A 20,674-nucleotide genomic window follows, 5' to 3' on the forward strand; every position below is an offset into this window, starting at 1 on the left:
TCATTATTTCCAATTCTGATGTTGATATTATACAGTAATTGAAGTATGAGCACACAGATTAGTGTGCAACCTAGGTAAATGTACTGTGAGCACTTAATAAAGCTCGGTTGGGACATATATATGATTTTAAAAAACAAGTTGGTAAGTGCAACCAATCGTGAGCAGCCTAGGCTGTGTGTTACAATTCTAAACGGTACAGTATATTTACATTTTATTTCTACTTTACTTTTCTTTTAGCTGCAAGAGAATCAGTCTGGTTAGAAAAAGAAGAGAGGGCACGGCAGCATTATGAAAAACACCTGGAGGAACGCAAAAAGAAGTTAGAAGAACAGAGGGTAAAAGAAGAGAAAAGGCGAGCTGCAGTAGAGGAAAAACGAAAGCAGAGAATAGAAGAGGACAAGGTAAGAGGGCATTCCATAGAGTCTTTCAGACAACTTGCTCTCCACTAGATGATGATAACAACACATTGACCAATATGTTATTTAAAAATTAGCAATAGGGTTGGAATGTGAGTCAAGGTTAATGTAGGGTACGTTGCAAAAGGAAGGCTTTTTTAACTTAACTTTTTTTAGCTGTGTCTGCACTGATACAACTTTTTATGGGTCCCTCTACAAAACTGATCTCCCCAGTCCAATAATGTGTGTTTAAAATACATCTGTGGCAAGACACAGCAGAGCCAAAACTGACCTGAAAATCAAAATTTAAAACCCTGTAGAAAAATGAATTGTGGTACCTGTAGTATTGATAGGAGGTTGCTAGTGATTCAGTGTAACCATAGTTAAATACTAAGTGCCTAATTCAGAAACTGTCAGGAATGTGAGAGAGAGGGTGACCAGACAGCAAATGTGAAAAATCAGGATGGGGGTGGAGGGGTAATAGGATCCCATATAAGAAAAAGACCCAAAAATCGGGACTGTCCCTATAAAATCGGGACATCTGGTCACCCTAGTGAGAGAATACAGTAAGTGTAGATTTAATAATAAATTTGTTTCCCCTTAACTGCATGATGAATGAGCTGGTAGCTACTTGCTGTGTGACCCATGGGCAGGTGAGCTCACCTCTCTGCTTTCCCTCCCACCTTTTGCTTGTCTTGTCCATGTAGAGTATGTCTACTGCAATCAGAGGTGTGATTGCAGCTCATACGGGTGTTCCTGGGCTAGCTTTTATCTAACTAGAATGACTGAAGATAGCAGAGAAGATGCGGCAGCACAGGCTGTACAAACGAGCCCAAGCCCTGGGTTGCTTGACAACACTGGGGTTCATGCCACTGCCTCTTCACTGCTATTTTTAGCTGCGTAATCTAGACTACAGCCAGCGAAAGTATGCCTACCTGAGCGGCAATCAAAGCTCCGGTTGCAGCATAGACATCCACTTAGATAGTAAGAAATTCAGAACAGGGACTCTCTCTCATGTACAGTGCCTAGCACAAGAGGGCACCAGTTTCAGTTAGGAGCTACTGTTATGCAAATAATATGTGCATTGTTACTGGTCTCAAGTAGGCCTCCTATTTTCACAGTTACATTTTTGTAATTACCATAAAGCCCTGCTTTGACGTTAGCTCAGTTCTTTGAGTGGAATTCTCACGAAGCATTGCCTATCAATTTGCATTTGACTCCAAGATGACCAGTACATTTTTTCCAGGTGGAAGTCAGTGTGCAGTGTGATGCAAATATTTTTTAAAAACCCAGCAGCATCCAAACATATTCATACATTCTCCTGTTGTGCTGCAGGAACGACATGAAGCTGTTGTACGCCGTACAATCGAGAGGAGTCAGAAGCCCAAACAAAAGCAAAACAGGTGGTCCTGGGGAGGATCCATTCATAGAAGCAGCAGCATTAATAATACAGGTAAAGGGGGAGATCCAGTTTCTCATCCAAGCTCCCGGTCTGTATGATATACTTTGTTCCCATAAAGAAGAAGGTAATGCAGTGTTAATCAGTTCAAGTTCTTTATTCGTGATCCTAGCATTGTTTTGAAGATGGGCATGGTTTTTTTAACTCTCTGCTTGGCTAAGAGGGAGCAAGGGGAAATTCAGCTAAAGCTTAAACATCACTGAGGAATTGACTAACCCGGTAACTCCATCTATATCTAAAACTGCTCACTTCTGCTGCTTTGCTAGTGTTTGTGTGCACTTATGTGTGTGTGCATGCGCTGTGTCACTAATCAAATACAAGTTACTGTTTGGAAGTGTTAGGTACCATAGGACAGCAAGAGAAAATTATTTTAAGAATTTCTGGTGGAAATTATAAAATACTAATTTTAAGCTGAAAATACAAATAGGAAGGGAAAATGTTCTTTGAAACCTGCTGTGTTATATTTAGTACCTTAGTTGGCAAAACAGGAACACTGAAAGTTTGGTGGATATTGAGAAATTGGAAGTGGGCAAAACATAAAGTGTAATAAGTTATAGGTTGAAGATCTATCGCATAACTGTCTTCTCTAAATGAAACTGCATTTACTGATTAATAATGTGTATGTACCCTGTTACGGTACGCCTCAAACTGAAGAAGAGAATTCAGATATGTCCTTGATGGATTTTTGCACCAGAAAATGGTGGATATATATTAGAAATCTATTCTCCCTTTAATGCATACACTTTAAGTATTGCATTCTTTTACCTAGAGGGAAATAATGTGTTTACCAATCTGGTCACCAAAAAAGGACAAGAAAAAGTCAGATTACATCTATTTTATTGTACTGTAAAATTCAGTAAACAGTTATTTTTCCATAAAATGTTCCTCTTCTCGCTTTGCTTATCTTTGTATAACTCATTTACTTTTTATTTTTCTTTATTTTGAAAAATCATTTGTCTTGCATTCTGTCCCTAGGTTATTTTGTTGAATCATCATTCACCTTTCTCGATTTAGCAGGCCTGGAGCACCACTTCAGATCTCTGGGTGGTGCTAGGAAACCCGGTACATAAATCACTGTGGTTTGTTGATTCCTCCACGTGTAGCTAGCTCCTCAAGAAATAGGACTAGTAACTACTTGATGACCTCTAAACCAACATCACTTAGAGACAGTGCATGCTTAACATCATACTACATAGACTAGAACAGTTGTTAGCCCCCAGTGGTTTTTTTTAAGTACAGAGAAGTATTACTAGCTGACTTAAAGGATTTGGCACAATTCACTAAACTACTGTATACAGTGTACAGTATATTGTATCATGTTGGTTTGGGTTAAATTTTACAAAGAATATTAACCATTTAAAAATGATCTTCTGGAATGCAATGAGATCTAATTTGAGTACATATTTTGGGTGCTATTTTGGCTTTGTTTTACCTTTTGCATACCATATGTGACAGATATTTATTTATATTTATTCTGCTTCGCTTCTCAGCAGCAAGTCAGTTGCATTGGCTGCAATTTTTGCTCAAATAATGTTTTTAAACATGTTACCACAATTCTAGCCAACAAATGGTGATTGGCCTATTCTATGTTGACAGGTTTTGTATGCAACTGACATTCACACAGAATTCTTCCAAGCGAATGGCATCCATTGAAGAATAGTCTTCACGGACTGCATGGATTTATGAGGGCTGGATGGCAGGACTGATTTAAGAGAGACTTTCTCGAGTAGATGCTCTTTCTGCTTGTGTTTCTCATCTCCAAAATGCTTCTTATGCTTTCTTTACACATCCTCTGTGGCAGCTACATGTGTACGCTGTTGGTGTAACGGCATATACTGTGTTCTCACATCACCAGAACAAGATATTAGGTCTTAGTTCTCCACTGCACCCATGCATAGAGATTGCTATTGGAGAGCTGCCAAGGAACATAGGAATTGCCATACTAGATCAGACTCAATGCCCATTAAGTCTAGTATCCTGTCTCCAATACTGACTAGCAACTTTTGACCACCTTTGGAGGAAGGTGCAAGAAATCCCACAGTAGGCAGATGTGGGGTAATCTGCCCCCCATGAAGGTTTCATCCTATTCCCAGTGGTTAGAGTGTCTTAAACTCTGAAACGTGAGGTTTTATCTTTTCCAATAATCTTTTCGTTAGAACTAACGATTCTAACTCTGGATATTTTTGTTATCCATGTGAACATCCAGGCTCTCTTTGAAACTGCTGAGATTATATAAAGCAAAAGATAAAACCAATTGCTCTGTGACAGTGGATGAAAAATCAAATAAAAAAAATCCTTTTCCCTTTCATCCCCAAGGCCTGTCCTCTATACTCCACCACTAGTATGAGGAACTCCTACATTAATGGTTAGTGGGGATTTTCATGCACAACCAGTTTGTCCACAACAACTATGTTTACATATATGTGAGTGGTAACATGCATATCGAATGTTGATGTACTCAGTATAATGAAAGCATTACTCAAGCGTAGATAATCTCTGAGAAAATGTCCTCTTCAGTATTGTCAAGGTTATTTAGACATATAGACCTTGATTCAGCAAAGCAATTAAGGACCTGTTAAACTCTCATTGACTTTGACTGGAAATCATTATGTACTAAGGCCTAGATTTTTAAAGGTATTTAGGCATTACTACATTCAGCATTGCAACACCTATCTGACTTTGGAGCCTAAGTCTAATTTTCCGAAGGGATTTAGGGCGAGTGAGGTAATATCTTTTATTGGAGCAATTTCTGTGAGAGAAACAAGCTGTCGAGCTACACAGAGCTCTTCTTCAGGTCCGTGTAGCTCGAAAGCTTCTCTCTCACCAACAGAAGTTGGCCCAATAAAAGATATTACCTCCCCCACCTTGTGTCTCTAGTATCCTGTAACTGACATGGCTACAACACTTCATTGACTGTCAATGGGATTTTGGTTCCTAAGTGCCTAAATCCCTTTTGAAAATGAGACCTAGGCTCCTGAATTTGTTAGGTATTGCACCACAGCAGTGCCTAAATACCTTTAAAATCTGGGTCTAAGTGCTTTGCAGCCTAATGATGAACTCATAGGCACCGAGTTTCTAATCTGCCCGGGGGTGCTCCCCACATCTCTGCACAGGCCCCCACTTCATCCCTTCCACCCAAGGCCCTACCCCACTCTGCTTCTTCCCACCACTGCTGCCACCCCCACCCCTTTCCTGCCTCTTCCTGCCCTGTCTCTTCCCGCCCAGTTCCGCCCCCGAGCACGCTGTGCTCTCACTCCTCCCTACTTCCCCCCCCCACCCCCAGCGTCTCCTGATGCCACAAAACAGCTGATCCGTGGCAGGCAGTATGCGCTGGGACAGAGTTGGAGGCGCTGATTGGCTTATCACTGGGCAGGAAGCGCTGGGGGGAGGGAAAGGCATTGATAGGGGGCTGCCAATCGGTGCTCAGCATCCGCCATATTTTTCCCATGGGTGCTTCGGCCCCAGCACATCCACGGACTTTGTGCCTATGGATGAACTTAAATACATGCTTAAAGTGCTTTGGTGAATTGGCGCCATAAGTCTAAGCAAGAGCGGAACTGAGTTTCTACTGTTCTTGTGAGTAATTGTCAGTTTCCCAAACAAAAATCTACCTTGGAAGAGATTTAATTTATGCACTCATTTTCCCAAAAAATATTTTGGAGCAGAGAATGCCTATACATTGCTTTTTTTGTCCTAGTTCTTCATTTTCTTCTGCTATTGCCAACCTCTTTGGATTGTGTACAATCACTTTTTCCGTACTCTTGAAATATCTATCACATTCTTAGCAGGATGGGAATGCTGATATTGCATCACTTGAACAGGAGGGTGATGCTGCATTCTGAAAGCCACAAAGCATAAAGAAAGGCAAAATAAAGCCCTTTGGTGTCATATACAGAGCATGTGTATTACAAATATTTTTTAGTCTTCTACGTAGCATTTATTTTCTTTGTCTATTAAATCACATGCAGTTTAGGATTGACTAGCTTTGTCTTTGAACAGTGTAGGTGGAAAAATCACTTTCTCTGATATGGAGTATACTACCTCTACAGAACCCTTTGGCTTTTAGCCTTATCTTTGAATTCCTCTTGTGCCCACCCTCATTTGTCTTGTGTGCTAGCTTTCTTCCTCCTTTACTTTATCTTTTATTTTTATATGTTCTGGATATTGATCTCCTGGTTCATAACAGTACCCTGCTGAATATCATCTGTGATTCAAGTGATGCTAAGGACTTTCTTGCTTTATAACATGGTCTTGAAAAGATGGACCAAAGCATTAAATATGATACAGATTCCCTGTAATTTTCCATTTCATCTGAGCCTAGAGCAAAACCTATCTCAAGTGCAGTGAAGTGAACATTAAAATCTCATCTTGTTTATTAGCTGCCCATTCAGATCTTCCATTTGAAACCTTGGATCACAGCTTGATTGATTGAAAAACATCCAGGATATCAGTTTATTTACCTGCAATTTAAATTAAATAGTCTTGTGCCAAGTCTTTAAGTCATCTGTAAAATGTCCACTGAGAAGTCCTTTCTATTTTTAAAGTTTTAGTGATAGAGCAGAAATTCTCTAGTCCTATATTCTCCTCCCATTAGTGTGCTAGGAAGTTGCATTATTGCATGTGGGCTGTCAATTAGCATTATCTCCATTTGTTTTAGATCCAGACAGGCGGTCTGTTTCAACAATGAACCTCTCGAAACATGTTGATCCAGTCATTAACAAGCGGCTCTCCTCCTCATCTGCAACATTACTAAATTCTCCAGACAGAGGTACAGTTGAAAGAAAGAAAGAGAGAGAGAGAAAAGTGCTCTTTATTGATTCATTGTTTTTAACAATCTGTGCAGATACAGTAAGCATTTGTAGTCATTTTCTGCACTCTGTTTAAAGAGGAATGAAAAGACTTCAAATGGTTGAAAGAAGTAAATGAACATTCTCTTTGCAAGAAGAACTATATTTTTAAAAGATCAGAACTTGCCTGAATGATTTCATTTAGCAAGTGATAAAAGCAGTGCTTCTGTCAGGTTTTTAGTAAATGAGTGGCAGCTACAGAAACAACACGTCTCTCCATAGCGCATGTAACCATTTTATTTTTATACATTTATTTACGTTGAGTCATGCTGCCCTTTTTGCTTTTCATTTGTACTTTGGTTCCAATTCTTGAACTTCTGGAAACATGTTTCACAAAGCTTTTAAGAAGTTAGTACATTCATGTTGCTGATTTATTTTAAATTTAACTAAGCAGTTAGATATGACTCATACAATGTCTGTTTATTGATTTTCTATGTTCCTTTAGCTTTAGAAGGTTGCTCTGTTGGAAGAAATGCCTTGATATTTTCAGATCTGCAAACAAGATTAACAATCAGACTTTTAATCAACAGCACAACATGCAATATTAAATTGTGAGAATTTATAAGACAAAGTTCATCTTAAATGAGTTTTATAAAATAAGTTACTTTGATAACTTCATGTGAAAAGAAATGGACCAAGCTTTTTGACAAAATGTTCTATAAGGGATCATTTCCCTTTCCCAGCAAAGGAGAAAAGGGACGTCCTGCATTTCATCCCAAATTTGAATTGTTGTATATAAACGCAGAATATATATATAAAATATAGAGATATTTTAAATAATACAGTTTTAGTGTTATCGTGAAACTGATTTGGAAAGCCTCATTATCTTTATCTCTTTAACAAAATGTCCTGCAATGAGTGCATATTTGTACGCATGATTCTGTATATAACGTCTGTTTGTTTCTATATGTTTAATACTACATACCATATTGATAAGATTTGAGGGCAATAGCAGTAAACTCTTTCCTGTTGGTTAAAATAATTGCTGAGGTTGCTGATTTGGGGGGAAGTATGTCATAGTGTTAGGAAATTATGTAACTCCAGAACAATAGTTTCTTCCAACAGCGATTGAAACCCGGTCAGTATTAATTTCATTATCCTTTCAGATTTTTTGCATTTACTGTTGCCGTTCTTTACGAGTGATGGCTCTGTTTTGTAGGGTGTTGTTGAGGGATTATGACAAAACAGTGGCAGTAGTGGAATGTGCATGATGATTATATGGAATATTGCCCACTGCGCCTGTGGTCACAACTGATTGTATGGGTTTGTGGATAATGGAGCATATTCATTTCAGTGATCTATCTACTTTTCGACTCGGTCTTAATGTTTTAAAAAGATTGAAAAGGCTAATGCATTCTTTTCGGTGGTGATTTTATATATAGTGCCACTGACAGGCTGGATAACGAGGCTACAGGACTGTGCAGAGATGTAGTACTTTTGCAAAAGTTAGGACTAAGCTATATTATCCTCATTAATAAATTATTAAAATAAAGGAAACAAGACTCTTCAAAAAGTGAGTTTTCACAGGACTATCCAGACTTCTGATTGAGGTTTGTACAGTCCTTTGAGAATACAAAGAACTGTACGTAGTAGTTGTCATAACCCCCTCCCCACAGCATTTACCAACAGCTCCCACCTGGTGTTATCTCAGATGTGACTTTCCTGTGCTAAGTATAAGGCAATACTGCTGTATCTCTGATACCACTGTGTGTTGTTGGCAAGCTGCTGGTAAATGTTGACTTTCCATTCGGAACCAGTACAAGTGCCAAGTATTACTGTTACTTCAGAATTTTTTTAAGGCACATGGTTTTTAGGCCTCATATCTATTTCTCAATGAACCTGTGATCAGCAGGTGCCTTTTATAAATGTGTTTGTGTGGTGTTGCGTGCCCTATAGTATACAGTACATACAGGGCCAGCTTTAGGGCGATTCAGCCAATTCCCCAAAATCGGGCCCCGTGCCCCTAAGAGAGCCCCGCAATGTCCCGAAGGAGCTGCCACCTAAGTCTCACCACTGTCTTCGGCGGCAGCTCAATCGCTGCCGCGGAGGAAGATCCCTCCGCAGAAGTGCCGCCGAAGGCACCGGCTGCCAATTGAGCTGCCGCCGAAGTCCCGGCATTGTCGGCTGCGGCAGCTCAATCGTTGCCGCTGTCTTCGGCGGCATTTCGGCGGAGGGTCCTTCCTCCGCGGCAGCGATTGAGCTGCCGCCGAAGACAGCGGCGGGACTTCAGCGGCAGCTCCTTTGAATCGGGCCCCGCAGGGCTTAAAGCCGGCCCTGAGTACATTACCTCAGTGTGGAGACATTTCACCTAATAAATCCTCCAGGCAAGAAGGTGTAGTGCTTCAGGGCTCAGGTGTGAATACTAGACTCCTTGGAATCACAGATTCAAATCTCTTCAGGGCTGACAAAGCCTTTCATCCTATCAAGCTAGTCTAATAAGTACCATCCCATACAGTTTATTGCATAGGGTCTTCTAGCTAAAACCCTAAACAGTGAGGCTCTGCCTGAACGCTAAAAGAGCCATAGCTTAGCCCTTATGCCCTTTGCCAACACTTACAGATGTGCTCAGAGGACAGGGCAACACTGGCGTCCTGTATAAGTCTCTTTAAATTTGATTTTGAAAAAAGTTAGTGAATGTTCCACTAATGCCTGCTAGCAGGTATGCAGGGCATTGGCTCCACCCTAACCTAGCTGAGCCCCTAACTTTAGAGTCACGGAGTGGCCGCTCCAGTTAGCTCTTAAGAAAGGCTCTTAAAAGAACTGTGCTGCGCAAGAGAAAGAAGAGGCTCCTTCATCATCTTCCTCAGTGCACCCAGGCAGATTTTGCCCTTATCCTAAGCATGATGCCTGGAACTGGAGTATGATGAGCTTATCGTAGGTGGCTTATATCCGCCACCAAGGACATGACTTCTGTTATGTAGTATCTTTTAAATGGTTGAAGAACAGGGGACTTTTCAGTTCATACTAAGAAAAAGGTTTTCATTAATGGACATTTAACTTTGCCCATAAGACTTTTTTAAATAATGTATTCATTCCCTTTCAAGTTCAGCATTATTGTGCAGCTTTTTATTACAGTTTTAAAACTAGTCAGGCAGCTAAAATGGGTTTCAAACTGTACTTTCTTGTTTGTTATAAAGGTTCAGCTGTTTAAATCCCTGCAACTAAACATGAATAATTAACATAATTCAAACAAGGGAGTCGATGCAAGAGACATTTAAGAAAATTAGATAGTGTTCTTCAAGGAAAACGTCATTAACTGGATGTTATTTTAGGTTCTGTAGAAGTTGCACATTCTTTGCTTTGCAAGGCCATCCTCTCTGAAATTGTTTTTCTTCAAAATAAAAAGAACCCAACATTTATAGGGTGGATTCGTTTAAATCAAGGTGATTTAAAACCACCAAGTGGAAAACCTCAATTTAAATAATTAATTTTAATCAACTTTTCCATTTGCACTTCAGTTATTTTCTAAAGAAAGGTGCATTCTCATTGGTTGATATAACCATTAAAATATGTTGATTTACAAGTAACAGAGTCTTTAAACTAAATTTGATACCAGAGATCCTTAAGAAAATTGCATCTTTTTTGCTACCTAGGAGGGTACACTAGAACTGTATACATTTATTTAAGCAATTATGTAGCTTAATAGTTTGATTCTTATTAATTGTACACTTTTGGTATGTTAGAAAATGGTGAATGATAAATTTACTGTATAATTAATTTTTGCATGATTTGTGTCAAGCTGCATTAGGATATTAACTGGAATTACATTAAACACACAAAACAGCATATCACATTTATTTTTATTAAAACAACCTTACATGTTTTGGAAACACAAACTTCTCTAATCAGAACATGTTTCCTATTTACAACTAAATGATTTATTAAACTGAGGGATTAACTAATTGTTTCAGGTCAGCCTGGGAAAATTTTCAAATGTGCCTAAGTGAAAGTGACTGGAGCTTAAGTTCCAACTTGCCTGACTCTCTTGAAAATGAGAAAACAGTCTCCCAAGTCACTTAGGGTGACCTATTGTGCCATATTTATAAAGCTTAATCTCAATAATTAGGTGTTTTCTCCCTGATTCAGACTTTGTATGTAGAAAAGCAGACTTTAACTCAAAGTTTTTGATAGAGACTCATAGATTCAGCATATTTATATTTGATTTAAATGATTTAAAAGATTATAAGTTTAGGCCTTAACATATTTTTTATCAAGTTCAGATTTCATTTTAAATGGGTTTATTTTTTAAATGAAAAACATTATAATTTAAATAAAATTAAAAAATCATTTAATCAAAACATCTGATTTAAATTTAAAAATCCCATGCTCTAATTTTTTTTAATAGATTTTGATCCACTCTGAACATGTATTTGTCTTAAAAATCATGAGATGTAAACAAATCTCATGATGCTGTGAGGCCTGACATTTGCTTTTTTGAACGTTTGGGGTTGGCAGTACAGGTCATCAGTTTTTCAATAAAAGAAGTGGAGGAATTGGAAAGGTTTATGCTTTCGAACTTCATCTTGGATAGACCCATGAAGAGGCCTCTCTTCTTGTTTTCTTTGCCCCCCAAATAATTGTTTTGAAAGTCTTGAAATAAAAAGTTGCTTATGCTTTACGCAAGAGGTGGCTAACCTTTGACGCTCCCTCCCCCCGAGGATGCATTGGCAACTTGCCAGGAGACCAAAGACCACATCTGGTTTTGCATAAAATTGAGTTGATTACATCTACCCTCTCTTCTAATTTGGAGCTGCAACCTGTGTAGATTACAGGTCTGAACAGTTAAAATGCCTTCTTAGTGTATGCGCAAGGTGCCTCACGTGACGTGTGACCAGGATTCATAACTGAATTTGGTCCGCTGGTTGGATCATTAGCTTCCCCATCTTAGCCCAGGTACTAATCAGGAGTACACTGCAATGTGAACGCTGATCCATGCCCCTGCAGTATTGTACTGCATGTTGGGACCTGTAGTATCCAGGACCACATCTCTGCATTAAAGAAGGTGGCTGCAGGCCTCTTTTTGCAGCTCCATGAGCCACGTTAGGCCCAAAGGCCATAGTTTAGTTGGCCGCTCCAGCTAAACTTTTTACCCAAATGGCTTTCATAGAAGCTATGAATATAAATAATTTCAATATGAGATTAACCTAGGCTACAAAATTCCGGAGAGTTTTAGTGCAGGTTTCTGGTTTACACCCATCAGAGAGATTTGGAGGAGGTTTCAGAACTAAGGTCCAATTTTTAAATATTCACACTATTTAAATAGGAAAAAAGTGCCAATCTAGTTTGCTCAGCCTTTTTTAATGCTGTCAAAAGCTCAGTTTATGTTAAATGGGATCTTGAGACTTAATTTATCTAGAGCAGTGGTTCCCAAACTTGTTCTGCTGCTTGTGCAGGGAAAGCCCCTGGCAGGCCGGGCTGGTTTGTTTACCTGCCGCATCCGCCGGTTCAGCCGATTGCGGCTCCCAGTGGCCGCAGTTCGCTGCTCCAGACCAATGGGAGCTGCTGGAAGTGGCGTGGGCTGAGGGACGTATTGGCTGCTGCTTCCAGCAGCGATTGGCCGAACTTGCGGACGTGGCAGGTAAACAAACCGGCCTGGCCCACCAGGGGCTTTCCCTGCACAAGCAGTGGAACAAGTTTGGGAACCACTGATCTAGAGAAACTCTGCAAAGCACTGCCAAAAATGGTTGGTTCACTTCTTCCTAGTCCCTACTTGTGATCAGGTTAAAATTACTCCTCTCTTAAAACTTCATCACAAAGATGTTAATTAAAGGGTAGCATGGCGGTAGATTGCAAATATTCTTCCTTTCTGCTTGTTATGGTGTTGAAAGTTCATCGTTGTTGCTTGCCTTCCAAGCCGGTTCATTGTCGCTTATTACCCTGTAAATGGAGGGAACTACTGTTTTTTGTTGGTTTTTTTTGACGGGGGGGTTTCTATGGTGGTACAGACAGTGTTTACTTGACTTATAATTTTGGTGGTAAACACAAATATCTGGTTCCTGTGTGCAGAAACGTGTTCTGAAATGCATTTCGGGGAGGGGAGTCTGTATTCTCTGATTGATTAAGGGATGAGAGAGTTCTACATGCAGCTCCCCTATGCAGTGATGGGAGAATAAATCTGTGGGTCTCCACATACTCAAAAGACTTTGATTACAACATGGCCTCATGAGTGAGTGGGCATGTTATGTGTTTTTATTTGTCAATATGTAGGTAGCAGGGCTGCCTTACCTGGTCTGGGCTCAGGCTAGCCACTGTCTCAGTTCCCTGGGCCCATCCCTTCCCCAGCATCTCCGCCATGTGCAAGCGTGCTGGCCTGTCTCCCCAGCCCAGGGAGGACTGATGTTCTGCTGCAAATCTTTCAAGCCCTTCCTGCAGGACACAGTTTTTGTTAATTCAAACCAAAGTCAACAAAGTACCACAAAACTCCCTACCAAAGCAGGCTGTCAGGATCCAGAGGCCTTTTACTCTGCTCCAGTGCTACCCTACAGGAGCCAACCTCCTTCCCACAGCCCCATCAACTGAATCTTCTCAGCCTTTTTATTGGGAACACCTGAGCCCTTCTCAGATGGGTCTGATAATGAAACAGGGCTGGCTAGTCCCAGACGCCCTGGCCTATAAAGGGGCAGACCACTTTGTTACAGTGTGTGTGTGCGCTTTTCACTATGGATTCGTAGGTCCCAATCCTACAAAAGCTTACCACTGAGGGTAATGTTTGTGTGTGTAGCCCTGTTGAAATCAACAGGACTACACATGGTAGTAGTAAGTACTATACTTGAAAGTAAGTGCTCATCAGGAGTAGGTCCCGATTTTGTGTCTAGTACTTGCTCTTCTGACCACGTGAGTGCCCTTTGCGTTGACATAATAGTCTGTGGGATTTTGCTCAGATTTAATTATGGTGACAATATTTCTTTAGCCTCAACTTTTAAACTCCTTCAAACTTGTACTTTGCTAGCATGCAGTTAATCAAACTCAATTTCTAAAGATTAAGAGACAGTGAACAAATCCCTGGTCTTGCATAGTAGCTAAAATAATGGACACACAGAACATACAGGCTCAGAGGGGAAACAAAATGATTTTCTGCCCTTCAGTTTAATAATTATGTTCTATGGTTTATTCCTCATTGTCGAAATGCAAGCTTAATGATACCTAGTGTACGTTAATGGAGACCTCTTTAGAGTATTTTGTACTTTGTGTAATCTGTGCAAGCCTCGAAATAGTTCCATTAATCGAAAAGAGCTTTTGCAGTAGTTCATTATGTAAGGACACTTATGCAAACAGCCTGCTGTTTTTGTGAGACCTATATTTCTATAGTGGTGCCACTTTTGTGTTAGCAGAATTCAGGAGAGCAGCTTTGGGTACAAAAAATCAGTGCTTGAGGGCAGCTGAGGAAATTAAACTCTCGTAGGATAATACTTATTAAGATCAGCCCCTCTTTTCATGGGACCTGGAGCAAAGTGGATTAAGAGTAGTTCAGGGTTTTAATTAATAATGTTGACCCTCTACATTTAAAAAAATACCTCAGTCTCCAGTGTAAGTCTGGCAATTGGTTACCATTTTAGAGACCAGGCCTAATGAATTCAAGTTGCAATCTTGCTTGCTACCCCTAAAACCAAATTATGGTGAATGGATGTTTTAGATGCAATAAAACCTGACATTACTTGCAGTGTTAAAATGATTATGATTTATTGATCAGTAGTCTCCAATGTATATGTAATAACTTCTGATATGCCCATCACTGCAGTATCTGGTCTCTGTATACATAATTAAGGGAAACGTGGTCCCATTTGAGAGTGGACCAAAGAGATTTTTGAGAAATGCTAGGGGCCTAACCAGAAAATCCTTTTGTAAGGATTATGACGGTATTCTCTCTGTTCTAGCTAGCAAACGACACATTTTCTAATATGATTGACAGGCTTCCCTCTTTTTTTAATGTATATGTAATTGCCCATGTCTAGAAAAGTATGGGAACAAAAAACACATGTTAAAATCTATGTACAGTAGTTGGGGATAGGAATAAAATATTAGGACTTGGTAGCAGTTTAGCATATTATGTCAGCAAAATAACAAAAAAGAAGTGCAAAGAGAGTAAATGTTTAAAATTTACAGTTAGAAGCAGTAAAGTGGGCTATGACTAAAATATACAAGTGACCTATGTGCTCCTAATATCTGAATCATAATTTTAAGATGCCCCTCTATGGCTGGGTGCAGTATTTTGAGGCGTCTTCTGCAATGTATGGTGATTTGTAGAACGTGTCTGATCTAACCTCTTGCTTCTATGGTGCATATTCAGCTCGCCGTCTAAATCTCAGTGCATTGGAGAAGAGCATTGTTAGCAGACTGCTGATGCCCACACATTCATTCCTGGCCAGAAGTAAAAGCACAGCTGCCTTGTCTGGAGATTCAGGTAAACCTAAAAGGGTGAACGCCTAATGTTTTATCACACCTGTTCCTTTCAAAAATTATTTTATTTATTTACGTTTCTCCAGAAGCACTCCAAGTTTGTATAGAGTGAGCTAGAATGGCTCCTACAAAAAGCATAGAAGTTCTCGGTATGCCTTTCTTTTTCTCTCCCTCTCTCTTTATCTTAATCTATCTCTAGTATCTTTACCAGTGCAACAAAGAAAAGGCCCATAGGGCAGCAAGCAGCACATCATAGTCCACTACAGTATGAGGACCCAATGCAGCAAACACGATAGCCCGGTGTATGTTGCTAGAGCTGCTATATACTGCTCCTGCTACAAAAAAGGAATTCTGTACCATTGTATTTATTTTCCAGTGTAGAGCATATTACCCATTTAAAAAAAAATCTGGTAGACTGAATATATGACACGAGTGACTTGATTTTTTCAAACTATTTGCTTTATTTTGTGTTTTAAAGAAAGAAAGAAGACTCAATTAACTCTTCTATTGTGAAGTTATTATTCATCAAGAAATTCTGCTGGTTATAGTTAACTTGTTTTCTAATGTTAAATTGTTGTTCTACTTCTCAAGTTAGGTCCCCCGTTTCAGTGATCTACTAGCATGAGTAAAGTTAAGCACATGTGTAAGTGTTTGCAGAAGTGGGACTTTGTTGTTAAAAAGGTCTCCACCAACCACAAAACAACTCTTTGCTATTCCACTGAAGGACAGAAAATAACACACAGAATATGGTAATGTCTTTCTGAGGTAGCTTGAAAACTATTAAAAACTAAGGAGAATGTCACAGGCATGTTTAAAACAGGGTTGTGATGTATTACGATGGAAAAGAAGCAGGTCATTCTCTGATCTATTATAGGGAAGAAGTAGTTGGACTGTTTATAGATTGTAGAAATATTTCATGACCACGCTATGGGATTTTAATTCATTGGCAACATACTGTTGCACCTGTTGAACGTTTTAAGTTCAGACAGGTTTTCTTAGCCCTCTCCTATAAACATGCCTTTATTTGAAATAAAGGATATTGAAGGTAAGGGGGAATACCGGTTTCGCAAGACTATTTTTCAAAGATGCTTTAACTGAAGAATTCTCATTTTTAATTAGGCTGCAGTATACAGTTCCGTGGGGATAGCTTTGCGGGGGAGGAGGGAAAGGTGAACAGTTAGCCAATGTGGGCCTTTTCCAGGGGCATCATGTCTTTAACAGCACAGACTGGTAAAATTAGTACTTAATATCATGAAATTCTGTGTAGCAGGTAGGAAACTGGAAATGCAGCTAGTGGTTACAGTGCTGATAGTTGAGAAAGTAAGGCTCTTAACTTTGCAAGCAATTACTCTACTAGAGCAGATGTGAAAAATTTTCAGTCTCATGCTAAGTAATAAATTGTAAGCTGAATTGGAATATTGGCAGATATTTTAAGCAACATGAGTGGTTAATACACCAGGGTATTCAGGGTAGTTCTCTCTGTGCTAATTGTAACTGTACCACCCTTTTTTTTTTTTTTTAAATCTATATGCCCATTGTTTTCCAATTTTGCCCAATTATAGCAATAACTGCATTTTCTGAGTGCAGGGCATTTCCTGGAGATTAATGATCATCTGGTGTTAATGGCCCATGACTGTGCCCTGAGCCATCAACTCATCCCAGCCTGTCATTAATCCCCAGGAAATTACCCTGCTCCTTTATCATTATTACTTACAGATGAACTTCAGAGCAAAAATTAAAATCAAGTTAAATACGGATTTCTCTTACTAAGTAAGCTATTGAGAACACTGAGCACAGAAGTAAGTTTTAATTAATCCGCTAAAAAAATTTCTCTCAAATGCTCTTGGTACATCTTGGTTCACTGAAGATACCCCAAAAAGCATCATTCAGTTCCATCACAAATAAAATGAAGTGCTCGACTTCTAATATTTATGATGTCACTGTCCAGGATAGCTTCAGAGAATCAGGAAGTTCCAAGAGGCTTGATTCAGAGAGGGAATATATATATTTTTTAAAAGTTAGTTAAAACTTATTTCTGTGCTGATGCCCCCTGTACTTCATGAGGGGACATTCAGCAAAGAAATTTGTGTAAAACTCCATTTCATGCTTGCTCTGCAGTTCACTTGCTGGTGATGGTCTCATTTTAATATTTCATTAAACATGCTCATCTTAACTGATAAAGCAAACATGTGCCCTTCCATAGCTTTTAAGTGAGGTTAATTTCTTTATTAATGAAGTTCATTTAGTCTTCATTCCAGAAAAAGGTGTATAACTAGCTCTGCTACATCAATGAACCTTTATTAGAACAGCAGTGTGCATTTTTGTGGAAATATAATGTGCATGGAAATACAATCAATCCCTCTCTCTCTCTGAGAGAGAGAGAAACTGGGACAGATTTTTCCTAGGGAAGATGAGGCTACTGGTTTATTTATAAATAATGTAAAGGAAAAGGTACTGTTGAGAACACAGAATGCACAGGAACTAAACCACACTGCCAAGAGAATAAGAACAGAACAAGGTCTGAGAATACTCTCTGGCCAGCATTTCTGATTGGTACAAGAAGTACTTTTTTGATCCACTTTGCACCACTAAAATTCTCTTTGCATGTGTACTCTAAACATCACAAACCTAATAATCTATCATTTCCACGTAATAGACTTTGTCCTCTACAAACAGCTAAGGAGAGTTGCTATCCCAGACACTGATTTCATCATAATCAACTTGGCAGAAACAACTAGTGGTTATAATATGCTTATTATAATGGGGAAAATAATTTAGTTGTGGATTATTAGAAATTTCTTTAGACTGTCTATCTTAAAGTATATTGATAATATTAGCCGTTTTTGAATGAGGAATCCAGACACAAATTTCTTACAGAAGGAACTTTTTAAAGTGCAGTGGCTACTACAAATTGCAGACAACATGTATATTTTATGCTATTCATAAATTTTTTGCAGTGTTGATATTTTTATGTACTATGGCAGGGATGGCCAAACCGTGGCTCGCAAGCCGTATATGGCTTTTTTACAGTTAGTGAGGCTCGCGGCGCTCCCCTCACACCTCCCATTCTCCACCTACCAGATTGGGGAGGGGGAATTTGGGGCTTCTGCCCTGCAGTGGGGTGGTGGGACTCAGGGATTCTGCCAGAGATGACTGGTGCCTGCTGATGGGGGGAGGAGGGGGAGAGACACAATTTAAAGGTTTGCTCCCCCCCCCCAAAAAAACCTTAAACCCCCCCCCCCCCCTTCCCCCGGAAGCATCCCCCCCCCCCCCCCCCCAGCTCCAAGGTCTTAGCACCACATGGAGAGGCGATAGCAAACAGCTGGGAGCTGCAGAGAGGGGCTGCAGCAGCAAAAGCAATGGCTCTCCATACAGCTCTCAGCTGTTTGCCGCTGCCTCTCCCCACGGCTGCAGCTCCCAACTTGCTTGTTTCAGCAGCTGCCATGCAGGGAGGGGGGGCCCGGCGGCACCATGTGACCGAGCAGAGCCAGCAAACTCTGGTAAAAATCGGGGGGGAGGAATGTGACTCCATGTGGCCCCCTCCCCGGCATTGTTTCTGGCTTCTGCCCAGCAGGGATGGGGGATGTCTCAAGGCTTCAGCCCTCCGGGGCACACCTGCCAGGGCTCGGGGTTTCAGCAGGAGCCGGGCTGAAGCCCCGAGCCCTGGCAGGCACACCCAGCCCTTGAACTTCTGAAGATTGTCATCTGCGGCTCAGTGGGTCAGTAAGTTAGGCCACCCCTGTACTATGGTATATCCATTTTAATGATAGCCTAAAAATATACATGCATTTTATGCTACATATCTGATTGAATGGTACAGCGTATTCTGGGTAGGGTAGAAGAAGCGTGCATTTATTCAATGTCTGTTTATTTCTGAAATCTTGTCAATTTCACCAAGAGATCACAAGTTCACAAGTTATCCTTAACGCATGATGTGACTTTGTCAGTTTGACATGAAGGAATGTAATTATTTTGCTAGACTGCTGAACTATATTCCCTGTATAGATAAAGAAGTGTTTTGGTCTTTGTATGTCTCTCTGTCTTTCAACCTCCCCTTCCTGCCCCAACTAGTTCCTGAAAACCTAATTGTTTATCAGATTTTTGCCTGATTTTTTTTTCAGATTAAAATGCGTGTCAATGAATGTACTAAGCTAATCAATTTCAGATCAGTAATTTTGTGTTTGTTGCTTTATCAGACCATCACTTTTTAAAATAAAAGGCAGTATCACTGTCTGATGTCTTTGTTTTTCAACACCTTCTCATCTTTGATAAATCTGAAAATTGCTAACATCTGGGATAATTTTTAACTTTCAGTTTAAAAGGTATATGAATTCAGATTAGAAATATACCAGTAAATATTTGGGGCTAAATGAATTAGTATCAAGTGATGCTTCTGGTTTAACTTCTAAAAATGTTCTTTATGTATTAATACCTTCTTCCTTTTCTCTCTCTGTCTCATTCTCTCTCGTTCCTGTTTCCTGCTGTTGGCTTTCCTTTGTCACTCCTCCAATGCTGTTCTGTTTTAAAAAAACCAAAAACAAATGAAAACAACCCACACGTAGTTATCCCCATTTGTCCTCGTTCAGCATCTTGCAGCCCCATCAGCCCTCTGTCCTACAAGGCCATGAACTGTAGAAATCCAGCAGACCGACCAAAATTCTTTGACACAACAACTGGACGTAGGAGGACCACACACTCGGCAGGGGTAAGCATGCTAGTTGTATGTAGTCTAGCAGCTGTAGCAGAACCATGTGACATGAATACACATTAGAACATATGAAAAAGAGATGTGGATGGTTTAGGAGAATGTTAATGGAGTCTTTCACTTCTGGGTTACCAGTTAACATCACGCTAGTTGGTAACAATTATTTAACAATAGCTTTGTGGCTTTTGTAAATTCAGTTGTTTTCAGTTCAGTTTCCTAAAGGGCAAACATCAAACTCCCAATCAGCACCACTGCTATTGACATTCTTTTTGTGTTGTATGCAGTGTTATTGTAGCCGTGTTGGTCCCAAGATATTAGAGTGACAATGTGAGTGAGGTAATATCTTTTACTGGACCAACTTGTGCTGATGAGAGAGACAGAAGTTGGTCCAATAAAAGATATTACCTCACCCACCGTCTCTCTCTAATGCTTCTTGAGGGTAGTCTTGGCTAAGAGTAATACAAGACATCAAGACTGTAAACTACTCTTTTAGTCTTCGAGATGGTCCCTTCAGATCATGGTTACGGCACATTACCAGGACAGTGAAGCTTTCACTGCTGCTGCCCTTTGCTAAATTTGTCATGTGAATAGAGTATTTCAGTCTCCAAGGTTATCGGTCTGGCACTTTTGATTGGGTTTTTTCATTATATATTATAATTAAAAAAGAAGAAAAGTTGACATAGTTGTTTGGTGAAGAAGGCCATTTGTGAATACTATTATTAGCAAAAGTAGCTGAGTGAGCAGTTATTCCCACTATGCTGTCTATGTAATGGAGAAGCTGATAACTGTGATCAGATTTATTTTTAAATGTGTTTAGAAAGTACATGGTGGGTTTTTGTAATTGACTGAGAATAACAGATCTACTGAGTCT

The 20,674-nt window shown here is 39.8% G+C and overlaps 1 protein-coding gene across 5 annotated transcripts in view; it reads left to right on the forward strand.

The window, feature by feature from the left end:
- Positions 1-20,674, forward strand: part of MAP7 (microtubule associated protein 7) — a 192,277-nt gene that overhangs the window by 145,931 nt on the left and 25,672 nt on the right. For 2 of the 5 annotated variants that reach the window (XM_034765577.1, XM_034765575.1), the window contains exons 4-8: positions 238-401; positions 1,731-1,848; positions 6,512-6,622; positions 14,989-15,102; positions 19,661-19,803. In XM_034765577.1, coding sequence (XP_034621468.1) covers positions 238-401; positions 1,731-1,848; positions 6,512-6,622; positions 14,989-15,102; positions 19,661-19,803 — 650 coding nt within the window. The remainder of the gene's footprint in view (positions 1-237; positions 402-1,730; positions 1,849-6,511; positions 6,623-14,988; positions 15,103-19,660; positions 19,804-20,674) is intronic. The other 3 variants (XM_034765576.1, XM_034765578.1, XM_034765580.1) reach the window with 3 other exon arrangements.

Source organism: Trachemys scripta, chromosome 3 (genome assembly GCF_013100865.1).
Source record: "Trachemys scripta elegans isolate TJP31775 chromosome 3, CAS_Tse_1.0, whole genome shotgun sequence".
NCBI lineage: Eukaryota > Metazoa > Chordata > Testudines > Emydidae > Trachemys > Trachemys scripta.